General features: G+C 43.6%; 1 protein-coding gene across 7 annotated transcripts in view; it reads right to left on the bottom strand.

Moving 5' to 3' along the window:
- NPAS3 (neuronal PAS domain protein 3) overlaps window positions 1–13,186 on the bottom strand; it is an 874,684-nt gene that overhangs the window by 47,483 nt on the left and 814,015 nt on the right. For all 7 annotated transcript variants that reach the window (XM_059723041.1, XM_059723042.1, XM_059723043.1 and 4 more), the window contains one exon: window positions 5,833–6,026. In XM_059723041.1, the coding sequence (XP_059579024.1) occupies window positions 5,833–6,026 (194 nt within the window). The remainder of the gene's footprint in view (window positions 1–5,832; window positions 6,027–13,186) is intronic.

Raw genomic sequence — 13,186 nt, 5'->3', positions numbered from 1 at the left:
AGTGCGAGTTCCAGGCACAAGGACTCTGACCTCTCCACCTGCTGCTGTTGCCAGCAGCAGGGGCTGCACTCCATGGGGGGAGCATGTAGGGGGTCCCTACACCCCCCCCACCCACACCCTGCCCAGCTGAGCTCCATGCTCCCACTGCTCCTCTGGGCACAGGCTCCATGCTGCGTCCCCACTTCCGTCCAGCTGCAACTCCACCACCTCCACCAGCCCCGCTGCTTCCCTACCTGCTGCCCCAAGTAAGCAGGTTCCAGCTGCAGCAGGAGCCCCACCTGGAAGCTGTTGGCTCGGCAGAGCCCTTCTGCCCAAGAGGGTGGAAGCAAGGCCTAATAGGGTATGTTATGGGGGGGGGTGTTGTACACGTGGGCACCTCGTTTCCAGCCTGCAAGCTGAATTTTGCCCACCCCTGTCCCATGGGGAAGTGGGATCAAAACCCTTCAGCAACAGAGCACATAGTCCAGAAGGGAAGGACTTGAAGAAGGAACTTAACTCTGGGAAAGGGCCAGAAAGAGACAGGACTACAACAAGTGGTATGCAAGGGGAGCAAGTAGGTCACAATGCAAAATACATCCAATGCATATACACAAATGCAAGAAGCATGAGGAATAAACGAAAAAAGCTAGAAGTAGCAGCTTGTGAAAATAACTAGGATCTGATTGGCATTACAGAGACCTAGTGGGACAGCTCTTACGACTGGAATGTCAATATTGAGGGTTACACTCTGTTTCAGAAGAACAGTGTTGGGAGGAAAGATGGTGGTGCTGCCTTGCATGTCAAAAACACATACACTTGTTCCCTGGTTCAGGAGGAAGAAGACAGCAAAGCAGAATGCATTTGGGTGAAGATAAAAGGTGAAAGATGCTACTCCAATATAATGGTAGGGATTTATTATAGGCCATCAGATCAGGAAGAGGAGATGGATGAGGCATATTTCAAGCAGGTGACAAGTCTATTCAAAAGCTATGGGATGGTACTGATGAGAGACTGCAATTTTTGAGATATCTGCTGGAAAAAACAATGCAGCCAAACATAAAATTTCAAGCCAGTTCCTAGCTTGTGTGGAGGACAACTTTCTATTCTAGAAAGTGGAGGATACAACTAGGTGATCATCTATCTTGGATCTTGTCCTTACCAATTACATCCTTCACCAACTGGTGGAGGATGTAAAGATGATGGGTAACTTGGAAGGAAACGATCATGATATGATCAAGGAGTTAATAGATATGGTGTCATGGGAGGACAGATTGAAGGATGAAGGCACCCAGAAGGGCTGGGAGATTCTAATGGGCACAGTACTGGAAGCCCAACAAGAAACTGTCCTGACATGATAGAAGCATAAGAAGAATGGAAGAGATGAATGTAGCTGCACAAAGAGCTTCTAAAATACTTCAAATGCAAAAGGAAAGCATATATGCAATGGAAGAATGGTCACTCAGCAAGCCTAGCAGAAAATAGCTAGGCAAAATCAGGACAGTAAAGATAAAGAATAAGCCACACCTGGCAAAGAAGGGGCAGTATACTGATTTGGGATGAAGATGAATCAATCATCCTATCAACCAAATGGAGAGCTCTTATCAACCATGTCAGAATAGCAGGAGTTTTTGAGAGAGTCTGTCCTGAGCCTGGTGCTGTTCAACATGTTTATTAATGATATGGATACTGACATAGAAAACTTCTTGAGCAAGTTTGCAGATGACAGGAAACTGGGAAGGATTGTGAACATGTTAGAGGATACAAGCTCAATTCAGAAGGATCTTGATTGGAAAGGCAGGCTAGAGATAACAGGATGAAGTTCGATGTGGACATATGCAAGGTGCTACACCCTGGGAGGAATAATCAAAAAGACAAATATAAAATGGATGACACCTGGCTAGATGGCAGCACTATGGAGAAGGATTTGGAAGTCTTCATAGACCACACGCTCAATATGAGTCTGCAGTGTGATGCAGCCACATAAAAGATAAATGTAGTTTTGGAATGCATCGACAAAAGCATTTAGGTGCAAGATATGGGAGGTAATAATGCATCTCTAGTCAGCACTAGTTAGGACTCATCTGGAGTACTGAGTGCAGTTCTAGGTTGCACATTTTAAAAAGGATGTGGAGAAGTTAGACAGGGTCCCAAGGTGGGCAACAAAAATGAGCAAGGGCTTGGAAAGCAAGTCATATGAGGGGAGGCTGAAGGAGCTAGGCATGTTCAGTTTACAAAAAAGGTGCTTAAGAGAGGACATGATAGTAGTCTTCAAATACTTGAAGGGCTGCCATAAAGAAGGGGGAAAGTACCTTTTCTCTCCTGCTGTAGAGGAGAATGTAGACCAATGGCTTAAAGTTGTAGCAAACGAAGTTTAGATTGGATATCCAGAAAAACTTCTTCACTGTTAGAATAGTGGAATAGACTGCCTAGGGAAGTTCTGGATTCTCCATCACTGGAGGTGTTCAAGAAGTGGCTGGACAGCCACTGGTTGCGGATGATCTAGGCATAGCTATGCCAGTGTTCTAATATGGGTATATCCCATGCTTCTGGGCTCTTCTGGTTGCCCCTACCCGCTCTTTCTCCTAGATGTTTCAGAGTGTTATTAAGCCTTTCTCAGAGACATTGGGTTTTAGCTACAGCCAGGCCTGGGAACTTTGATTGGTGTGTGCCAAAACTCCTGCTGGGAGCAAAGCCACAGATACCTGGCTCGAGGGTCTTGCCACTCCACTCAGGGTCAGGCCACTCACCATATAGGGGGTCAGGAATTTTATACCATAGTCAGACTGATATGGACTGTGGGGTTTTTTGTCTTCCTCTGTAGCAGAGGGCATGGCCATCTACCTGGCATCTCTTGAGTGTGTATTAACCACATTTCACAGAAGCAGTACATTGGCTGCCATGGTTACCCTGCTTTACCTGTGGCAGTTTAGGTGTTAAGTCTGTGTTGTGTTAGAATTGATGGTACTCTTATTTAGAGTTGATTAAGGATAATATAAAATGGCTTGAATAGGGATGATTCTGCCTTAGTTAGGAGCCTGGACTAGATAACCTCTGGAAGTCCCTTCCAGCCTTATTTCTCTATGATTCTCTGAAACATTACTTCTTTCTGTATTTGGCCTCAATGACTGACTATCCTACTGACCAGATAACTTGCCAATGGACTCCCAATGCCTAGAAATAATGTTTTCACTTTCTACCTCCAACACAAATAACATGACTTTCACCTAACATCTGTTGTGGTACCACAGATGCACTTGTCCATCATTACCTGATAACTCTCTGAAGAATGTTTTTGTTGTGCTAATAAGCTATTAATATCAGTCTCATAGTCTAATGAGGAGATCTCCTTTTGACTAGTGAGCCTCTTCTCTAGACTCCCATGAAGGGACACATAATGTAGCTTGTTTCATCATTAATTAAATGATACCATATGCATTCTGTGCCCTAATATTTGAAATAAAACACATCACAAATAGAAAAAAAGTTTCTTTATAACTTTTTCTCTACCTTCATCTCATGATAAAAATAACCATCTCATCATGGGGGTTTTCCTGAGGACTAATGACCCACTCTGTGTCACTGGCTATCACCGCTCCCAGGTGGTCACCAATCCTCAGTATTCAGTATGTGATCTATCCGATCTATCTATCTTAAACTTTTCAAAGGTGCCTTTCACAGGAATCTGTTATATTGCTATGATGGTACAGGGATGCTGGAAGGTTTGGAAAAAGAAATGTTTAATTTTTTTTAGAAACAATTTAGAGCTCATAAAAATGCCAAATTGATGGCAGTGGATGATGATTAAATCTTCCAACACTGCCCAACCAATTCATCTTAAAGCTGACCCAAAAAGATAGGTCATTTTCCACATCCATTCAATTCTAGGTTTCTTTGTTGAGGCTGCCAACAAAGGTACCAATAAATGGAGGTGATTTTGTGAAGAGGAGACCTATTCATTAGGAACTGGACTGATACCAACAACTCATTTCACAGAGGCCACTGAAGAGCTGTCAGATGGTAACAACTTTCCTTCACTATCAAGGTAGGTCAGATTTAAGCCACTGACTAAAGCAAAAGGTTGCATCTGTATCCCATTATTAATCCCGTGAACTATATGGGCTAACTGCTAGATTACACTATCTAATTTAGAAGTTAGTTCCCTTGAATCACAGGCAGAAAGGCATTCTAATCCTAATTTTACCATTAACTCTTTATGCAACCTTCAGCAAGTCATTTGCTGTGGCTCAGAATTGTTGTGGATGATATCTTTTATTGAGTGAATTACATGGTTAGAATAGACTTAAACAAGGTTTGGGGTATCACAGTACTCTTCTTCAGGTCTCAGTCTTTCTGTGGCTCAATCTTTCTCACCTAAAAAAGAGGAGGGAAAATATTTCCAATCCTTGTTAAATGCTTTGTAAAGCAATATACTTTTATTATAGTAAGACAGTTATAAAAACTGACAATAAAAGATAACTTCATAAATGAAACAAAAATTTATTCTGAAAGGCTTAAAGCTCTGATCCCACAAAACACTTATGTATAAGCTTAAATCTGTCCTCCTTTAGGAAAGTGTTTAAATATGTGCTTACAAGCTGTCTGGAATAGAGATAATTGTGGAATCACTGGCTAGGTTAGAAAATTCTCTCTCTCATTATGGTGTGCCATTATTGCTGTAATGTGAAAATGTTGGCAATGCAATGGCATAAATAGGGTGGGGCAAAAAGGGCAACTGCCTTGAGTACTGGATTGGGGCTGAGGCAAAAAAAGGGGCTGCTGCTGCAACTGCAATCCTGGCAGGAACCAGAAATCTCTGCCGTCTCTGTGCCTTGGGTGCCCAGCTGTGTCCCTGTGCTGTTGTGGCAATGTAACTTGCAGTTCTTCCTGTCAATAGATTTCTACGGTTTTCTCTACCTCCTCTCCCTATACCCAGCTTTTCTTCTATGTCTTAGGCCAGGGGTTGTCAACCAGGGATATGTGTACCCCTGGTAGTACTTAGGAAGGCCCTAGGGGTATGTGGCAGCGGTGCGAAGAAGTGGGGGCACTTCTGGTTTCATCGCCGGCACTTCCGGTTTTGCCGCCGCGTATGGGGGACCCCCTCTCCACTCATCGATCAGCTGCTGGGGGACCCCCCCACCCCAGCCATCAACTGGCCTGGGGACTCCCTGATTCTTGACCAGCCACTGGGGGTACACCAACCAAAAAAGGTTGAAAACCCCTGACTTAGGCATAGAATGCCTACGTCACTGCCAAACTCCAAAGTCCTTCTGGTATGTATTATAAGCAACTCCTTTCCCAGAGCTGCTGTCTTTCTCTTTTCCACTGGTGCTCCACTGAACCCCATTTCCAGGTGCCCACTCCACCTGATTTACTTTGAACCACAATTCTACAGATTTCACAAGACACTTCTTCCACCTCTCTTAAGCACTTATCTCCAGCTTAATTATCATTCAACCTGACACCTGGCCCATGTTCCTGATCCACTTCTCCATTTCCTATATGTCTCCATCCAATCCCCACACCATCTCCTACTTATCCATCTATTTACCCTGCTAATCTGTTCTTTCCAGTACATCCTGGCAGTCAAGTCTTTCATTCCAATATATACTGAGATGGAATCTCATATAAAATGCTATCGCTGCAAATTAAGTTGGAAATGGGATGTCTCAAGTTCACTTGTTTCTTTTAGAAAGAGTAAAAACATCTACAAAGTTGTCATGTTAAATTAAAAATTGCCAAAGTAGTAATCATGAACATGAATTTTGTGTTCCCATATACGGTCAGAGAAACAGTGCAGACCACAAATGCAGAGTATCCATGCAACTCTGAAAAACAAGAGCTGAACTGCTGTACCTATTTTCACAGTAGATGATATTGAGGTCCATATTTACGCGAGTAACAAACATGTGGCAGTCGATTCTGACTTCATTGATCGTAGGAGGTGGCAAAGCATGAGCAACAACTACAAGCCCCATGATTTGGCTGGGGACTGTCCTCCCATGGGACAGTGACACTCTGAGACGTAATCGGCCTGTTATATGAATCACCTGCAAAATAAACACAATGAAAGAAATCCCAGTCAATTCATGGTACTACTGTGACATCATTTTATTTAAAGGGCAGTGTTATTATTCTAAAGAACTCAACTCATCCAAAAATGGTATTTAGTAACATTCAAGATTAATATTAAGCCGATTAATATTAGCTGCCATAATGTCCTAAACGTTCTTATGGCAAGAAAGAAGAAAAGAACATAATAGCCAAATGTTTCACATTTATCAAACCCAAAACTCAAAACTGCTGTATTATTGATCTTAAAAAAAAAAAGAAAAGAAAGAAACAAAGGACAAAGTAGAAAATCAAAGGAATAGAGACAGAGTAAAAACCCTTCCTCCCTGCCTCTGTCCTCCCCCCCCCCAATAAACCGTGACATAATGGCAGTAGAAGGGAACACTAATTTAAAAATATTTAGAAGATTAAAATTTGAGACAAAAGAAGTAGCAGTTTTAAAACTTTTCCTGGATGCATGTAATTGAATTGCCAGTCATCTACAACAGTGAGCTACTACTTACATCCTTGAACTTTTCCTTGTGCTTGACAATACACAAAGCATGAACCTACAAGCAATCAGCTGGCTCAACTATAGCACATTCACAGAAGTCTTTCTTCAAAGAAAACAAGCTTTTTCCAGCTGCAAAGTTACTAGTCAAACAGTGATTTAGTTGAATGCACTATGCAACTGCTAAAAAATTCTGAAGCTGAATGTGAAGGAGAGAGTTTCTATCCTTAATCACAAGAGGACAACTAACCAAAAATATTCTCAGGAGGTCCAGCTGCACCATTTAAGACTGCATCCCAGGGTTACCCTCCAGAACTGAATGTTTATGAAACCAAGGGAAAAGACTGACCCATATATTTCAATTTGGCCTTACCGTGGAGAAATAAAAATATGTTCTTAAAAAGAACATAATTTGTATGACATGTATCAAACTGACAGTTGTGGAGATTACAGTCACATATTCAGAGATCAGGGACAGCACAAGAAGTGGCAATACAAATTCTCCCACATCTTTTCCCTGGACTGTGTCTCAAAATTAACACAGAGAAATAGCTTCCAGGATAGAGAGCTCAGTCTCCGTGGTCCAATAAGCCTTTTGCCTCACTACTGAGAATTGATACGGCCAACAGAGATCTCAGAGCCAACTCTGATGGTGGCTGGAGTTGTGATGCCATTACATGTGTACTGGGAGCTGAAATCCATCTCACAAAGACAACAACCAACAACTTTTGGTTCCTAACTATCTGAAGTTGATTGTTATAGGTCAGTGCAAAGTGAAAGGTTCCACATTCCACAAATAATACCTTAAACGCTTAAATGCATCTAAAATCAAATCCATTCAAGCTGATAGATCACTGAAATAAAGCAAAGGTGGGGTTTTTAAAAAAATATTATTCCCAAACATTAAAAAAATCTCTCTTTTCCCCATTACTTTACATCTGGACCTCAGCCAGTGAGGTGAACCAAACGTGAAAAACAATTAGTTAGCATCTTCGTCCATTTCAGGTGCAAGTTTCTGACTGCCTACACCTGAGACAATTACTGCCTAACCTAGTGGTGCTCAACCTTTTTGGCTGGTGGTCCAGATGGCTAGTGCCCAATCCCTCTGCAGGCTGGTTCTGGCCACTGGACCCTATCTGGCACCCAGGGTGGGCACAGTGGGGCTTCACCTGGCCACAAAGGAGGGAAGCCTGGCCGTTCCAGACAGGTGGAGGAAGGGGGCTTGGCCTGGCCCCAACCCAGCCTCATGCAGGGAGGGAGCATGGTCCAACCCTGTGGGTGGATGGGGTGTGCCCTAGCCCCAACCTAGCTAGGAGAAGGGAAGGGGGTATGACCCAGCCCTCTGGGGGATGGGCGGAGGGAAGGGAGTGTGAGTTGCCCTGAACCAGTTGCCCCAGGGGAGGGTCATGGTCTGGCCCTGTGTTAACAAGGGGGTGCAGCCCGGCCCCAAAATGGCCACATGGAGGGAAAGGGGCATAATCCACCCCCAATCTGGCCATGCAGGGGGAAAGTTGTGATCTGGGACCTACCCACCTTCTGGGATTTCGGATTTTGCCAGCAGGAAGGGGTAGCAGTACTGCCACTGCTTCCATGCTGCCAAATTTCCTGATCCATGGGGAGCCCTGGGGGCTGGATTCCAAGACTTCACAGGCTGCATTTGGCCCTATTACTTAATGCACCTTCAAAGGGCAAACAATTTTATGAATATATGAAAGTGGTCCAAGAGGAAGGGATACAAAACCACTATTTAAAAACACATTTTCCACTCTTTTTTTGCAAGGCCTCGTTAATTAATGAATAAACAGCTACAAGAAATGAGATTAACTTCATACAAGGGGCACTAATAGTATATTTTGTTCCTTCTAGCTAGGCTTACACATATGCTTATTTATTGTTATCTCTCTTGCTTTATCATGCAATTTTAGCTTACTGCAAGAATGCTGTTTTTAATGGATAACTAGTAATAATATGAAAAATAATCTCATGCTTAACATAATATGCACAAATATTTTTTAAGGAGCCCCTATGCTAATATGTTTGAAGTTAGAATTATCACTTGGGGAAAACTTTTGAGATACATCAAACTTAAAATCCATTTATCTCCCACTTGCATTTTTTGAATACTCCATACCACTTACAGCTAAATATCAGAAAGATTTGTTGTTGAATGAGTGCTTATTAAATCAGTAACTAGCTTTTTTGATCCCTCAGTGAAATGCAACTCTAACTTTATAGCAATACCTTAAGATAACTACAACATATTCAAGTATTACTGAACTTTGGGAAAGTTTGTATTCGCTGTCCCAGGGGAGCGGGGGCACTGGGAGACCCCCGCGGCGGCCAAGGGATCTGCTTACCTCCTGCAGGGCCGGAAGACCCGGAGAGACTCCACGCGCCGGCGCTGCCGGCGCGGGCCATCAGCCGGGCATTTATCCGGCTGCGGCTGAGCAGCGGAGGCGGGGCACGCCGACCGGGAGGAACAAAAGGCGGCCCCGCCGACGCAGCGGGGCGGCTGGAGGGAGAGAGCAGGAGCGCGGAGCTCCAACGTGCAGGGGATCAGCCGCCACCCGCGGAGTGCGGGACGCCGCCGGATAGAGGCGGAGCAGGCTGCGAGCAGTGCAGCGGAGAGCCCAGAGGGGCAGAGACAGGGGGAGAAGTCACCCCCAGAGGCGGGGCAGCAGCCAGCGGGGAACCCAACACCCGAGGCAGCGTGAGGCGTAGCAGCTACCCTGAGAGCGGGGCCAGCTGTAGCCGGTATTGCGGAGCCGCCGGAGTGGGTAACGGCGGCCGAGACTATTGGGGGAGGCAGAGAGGACGGCTGCCTCCCAAGGAAGGAGGGATCAGGGCAGCACTCTCCAGCTGGGTGAGGCATACCCGGCCCGAAGACAGCCTGTAGGGGCTAGGGTGCCCGAGCCGAGAGAGAGGACGAGACGAGGATGGGGGAAGAGGCCAGGACAGGAAGACCTGAGGTGGCGTATGGCCGGGGTGTAGGGAAGGATGGAGCCCCGAGAGTACCCGCGAAGAGGCGTGCCGGCACCCGGGGATACCCCGAGGGAAGACCCCCCACTGAGAGAGTCATCAAAGTCGTGGCAGGAGAGTTCTGGGGTCCCCCTTAATACCAGCCGGGGTAAAACCTGGGGCGTACCAACGAAGCTCGGGGGCACACGATCCCGAGACCGGGCTAAGGCGGCGCGTGAGCTCCTAATCAACCGGAGGCGGGTACATTCGCTTTCAACTCATAAGGATGGTCCTAACTCTGAAGCATGTCTTTAGGTCCAAACTGATTCAAATTTTAGGGAAGGTCCAATCTAAATTAATTTTTTACTGTCTCCACTGAGAAAATTTACAACCAAATTCACATCAGTTCTGACAGCTGTTCAGTTAAATTAGCATTAAAGCTGGGAAAGCTCCCATGGTTGAAACATTTCTCTATCACCACTGAGTAACAAATCTAATCATTGGTAAAACCAATTCTGCCTGCTAGGGCTTTCTCTGTACTAGTTCAGCTGACTGGGATTAGAATTGGTAGAAATTATTGGCTAAATTATTACCATGTAGCTGAAATTCATCTCTAATAATTCAATCCCATAGTACTGGGCTATCATGTACTAAAAAAGTATTATGACTTTAATGCTACTAAAACAGAAGAATAAACTGTTTTTTTGAGGACCAATACTCAGAACATGACACATATACCAAAAAATAGCTAGAACAATTCAGAAAATTAAAATAAATGTAGGGGCATTTTTCCTCTGGTTTTCTCTATAACTATTTGTAAAAATAAATAAATAAAAAGTGCACCCATCCGAATCCCTTTTAAAATTGTTTGGCTGTTTCCTAACGAGACTGTAAGAAGAGAAAGGAACAATTAGATTTTGCAGTTACAGAAGGTACAGATACTGTTTTTCTTTCTTCATTATATAATTGTCACTATTACACTCATGAAAGACTAACACATTTGCAGAACTCCTCTATGCAAATCTTCCCCAGAACTCTGTCAATACGCCTCCCAAAATTACCATCAGCTTCAATGGGAACTGGATCATGCCACTAGTCCAGAGTCTTTTTTAATCAAACTGCTAATTTGGGTGATACTGGGCATGTCTACATGAGATGCTACAGTGCAATAGCAATGAGCCACTCTGCAGTAGTTCATTGCTACTGCACAGTACCATTGCCAGGCACTAACCATGTGGCTATGCTACTGTGCAGTTGTAACAAGCTACTGTAGCATCAAGAAAAACTGCAGCGATAGTAATGCACAGTAACTCTGGTTACTGCGCAGTCTGCCGCTCGTGTAGATGCAGCCACTATGTTGTAGAACCAAGGGGTCTTCTAAAAGCCTGTCAAAAAGAACCTAGCTATTGACCTGACCTGAATTTGATCTTAGACATAGACTAATTCAACCCTTCTTATTGTTCAATATGTCACCTAGTCCTATTACATTCCTACTTACACAGAGAGGTATGTGAACCCAGAAGCATTTCATGACAGTAAAACTGTTAACACTGTATAATGACTATAAGAAGTATAATGCTGTAAAGATGTCAAGGCTGAAGCAGAACAAATGCTATAAAAATCCCCCATACTAAAATATTTAATTCTTTTCTTAAAAAGAATTCTAAATTAATACCTGGCACTCTTATATTGAAAAACCCCTCACTGCTTGGCCTTGCACTGTTTGTCCAAGGTATTGTAAATACATGTAAATGCAGTTTATGATGAGTGTAGGAGTGTTAACAAGTCACACTGTCTGGACAAATATATATTTATTTTCCCTGCCATATGTTCCCTTTAGTCATCTGTTAGTGATAAGCACTTGGATGTGCTCTGCTAATGTCTACTTATGATAAACAAGTACATCACAAAGACCTTGATAAAACCTTCCCTCTGTCAATACTTAAGGAAAGCAATTGAAAAATACATCTGGAACCTGTTCCTCATCCTTTAAAGCTAAAACTCATCTCCAGAGATGGAAAGATTTTCTTTATCAAAAGGTATCTTTAAATATTATGTCTATTATTTCTCACATATATGTGATGTAAGGAATAAGGACATGTATTACCAGAGGCAATAAAAACCTGCAGGCATGAAAAATCTATGAATTTCACCTTTCAGATTTTTATAAGTTCTTGAAAATCGAAACTTCCATTAAAAAGAATGTTACAAATTAATTATTTTGGTATGCACATAAACTGCTATGCTGATTTGCCACATGGATTTAAACAATAGCACCCAGAAAAGTGTCAATTTACACTATTTATCTTAAACGGACATTAACCTACAGGCTTCATTTGATCGCTAGGCCTAAATCAATTTTTTTTTAAAGTTTGATCATATATAAAAATGATGATATGTCTTTTTTGGGTGCTCTGGCATCCCAAGGTGTACTGTTTTCTCCCCCATTTCACTAGTCACCTATTAGCTGATGTTGACAGTCAGCATTGGCATGGAGCCAAGGACAGCCCCAGCCTGGTTACTAAAAATAGACTTCCAGGGTTTCAAGGTTCTCCAGTGGAAGGAGTCAAGGGTCTGCCCCTGCTGTGAACCTTGCATCCCCCAAGCTTGGTAGCCTTTCCTGTGTGGCCTGCAGCCCCATGGGTTTCCTAATGCTGGGTTGCAAGAACCTGGGCTGAACACTTGGTTTTTAGAAATCTTGGGGCATGGGGACCTTGGGTTGGGGGAAGGGCTTCTGGATCCTGGGGTCCTAAGCCCCAAGACTTCTAAAACTGTATGTACAGCTGGGTGGTCCTGGGACTTTCCTGGGGCTGGCTGACAATCATCTGATTGTCAGACTCAGATGGTCTCAAACCAGCCCCAGGACTGTCTGGAGCTAGGTTCTGTAAATCAGCTGATTGTCAGACTAGCTCCAGACAACTCTTGGTCTGGAACCTGCTAGGGGCAGCCCTGGCTCCAGGACAGAGACACTCCTTAACCAGCCTGCAGGACTGGGCTGGGGTCAGCTCTACAGGGGTACAATTGAGATGTCTGGCATGGCAGGAGGTGTGATGTTTGGGATGGAACATAAAATTCCTCCAATCCCATCCCAACCATTTTTTAACATCTGCCAGGGTCTCCCTCATAAATAAGAAGTAGTTGGGCACAAAGGGCTCCAGTGATACTATGCTGATGCTATTAGCCATTTTTCTCTTTCTGAGATCAGGTGCACTTTAAATAGCTCTGGACTATCAGGCATTCATCAGGCCCTTGAATTAAATTAACCACACAGAACCTCCTGAGTTTTACACCATAAGAATAAAAAGGACAAGCACATAGTCCAAGAACATGTACATTATCTTTGTAACTGTAGTGGAGCAAGCTCAGCATTACCATTTTCAAGAGATATGCACCAAATGTTGCCTGTCCTTCATCCATCAACCACAGAAGTTGTGGCCTTATATACCCACTCAAAAGGATGTGTTTTATTTTGAGTAGGACCTACAGGATTCTTAACAGACGCACAGGTTCCAAGTTGAATGGCCCTTCATCAGCTGCAGTCCTCACAAATATACCTGCAAAGCTTTCTCAGAAAGTGGGAAGTGTGTTTAGTATAAAATCATTAAAGTGTTTGGACTAAAGGCATTTCCTGTTGTTAAAAAGTCAAAGGGTACTTTTTGAGATAATGGGGTTATTTTCCTCTGCTTCAAA

The sequence above is a fragment of the Alligator mississippiensis genome, chromosome 2, assembly GCF_030867095.1.
Source record: "Alligator mississippiensis isolate rAllMis1 chromosome 2, rAllMis1, whole genome shotgun sequence".
NCBI lineage: Eukaryota > Metazoa > Chordata > Crocodylia > Alligatoridae > Alligator > Alligator mississippiensis.
This window is presented reverse-complemented; position numbering and strand designations above follow the sequence as displayed.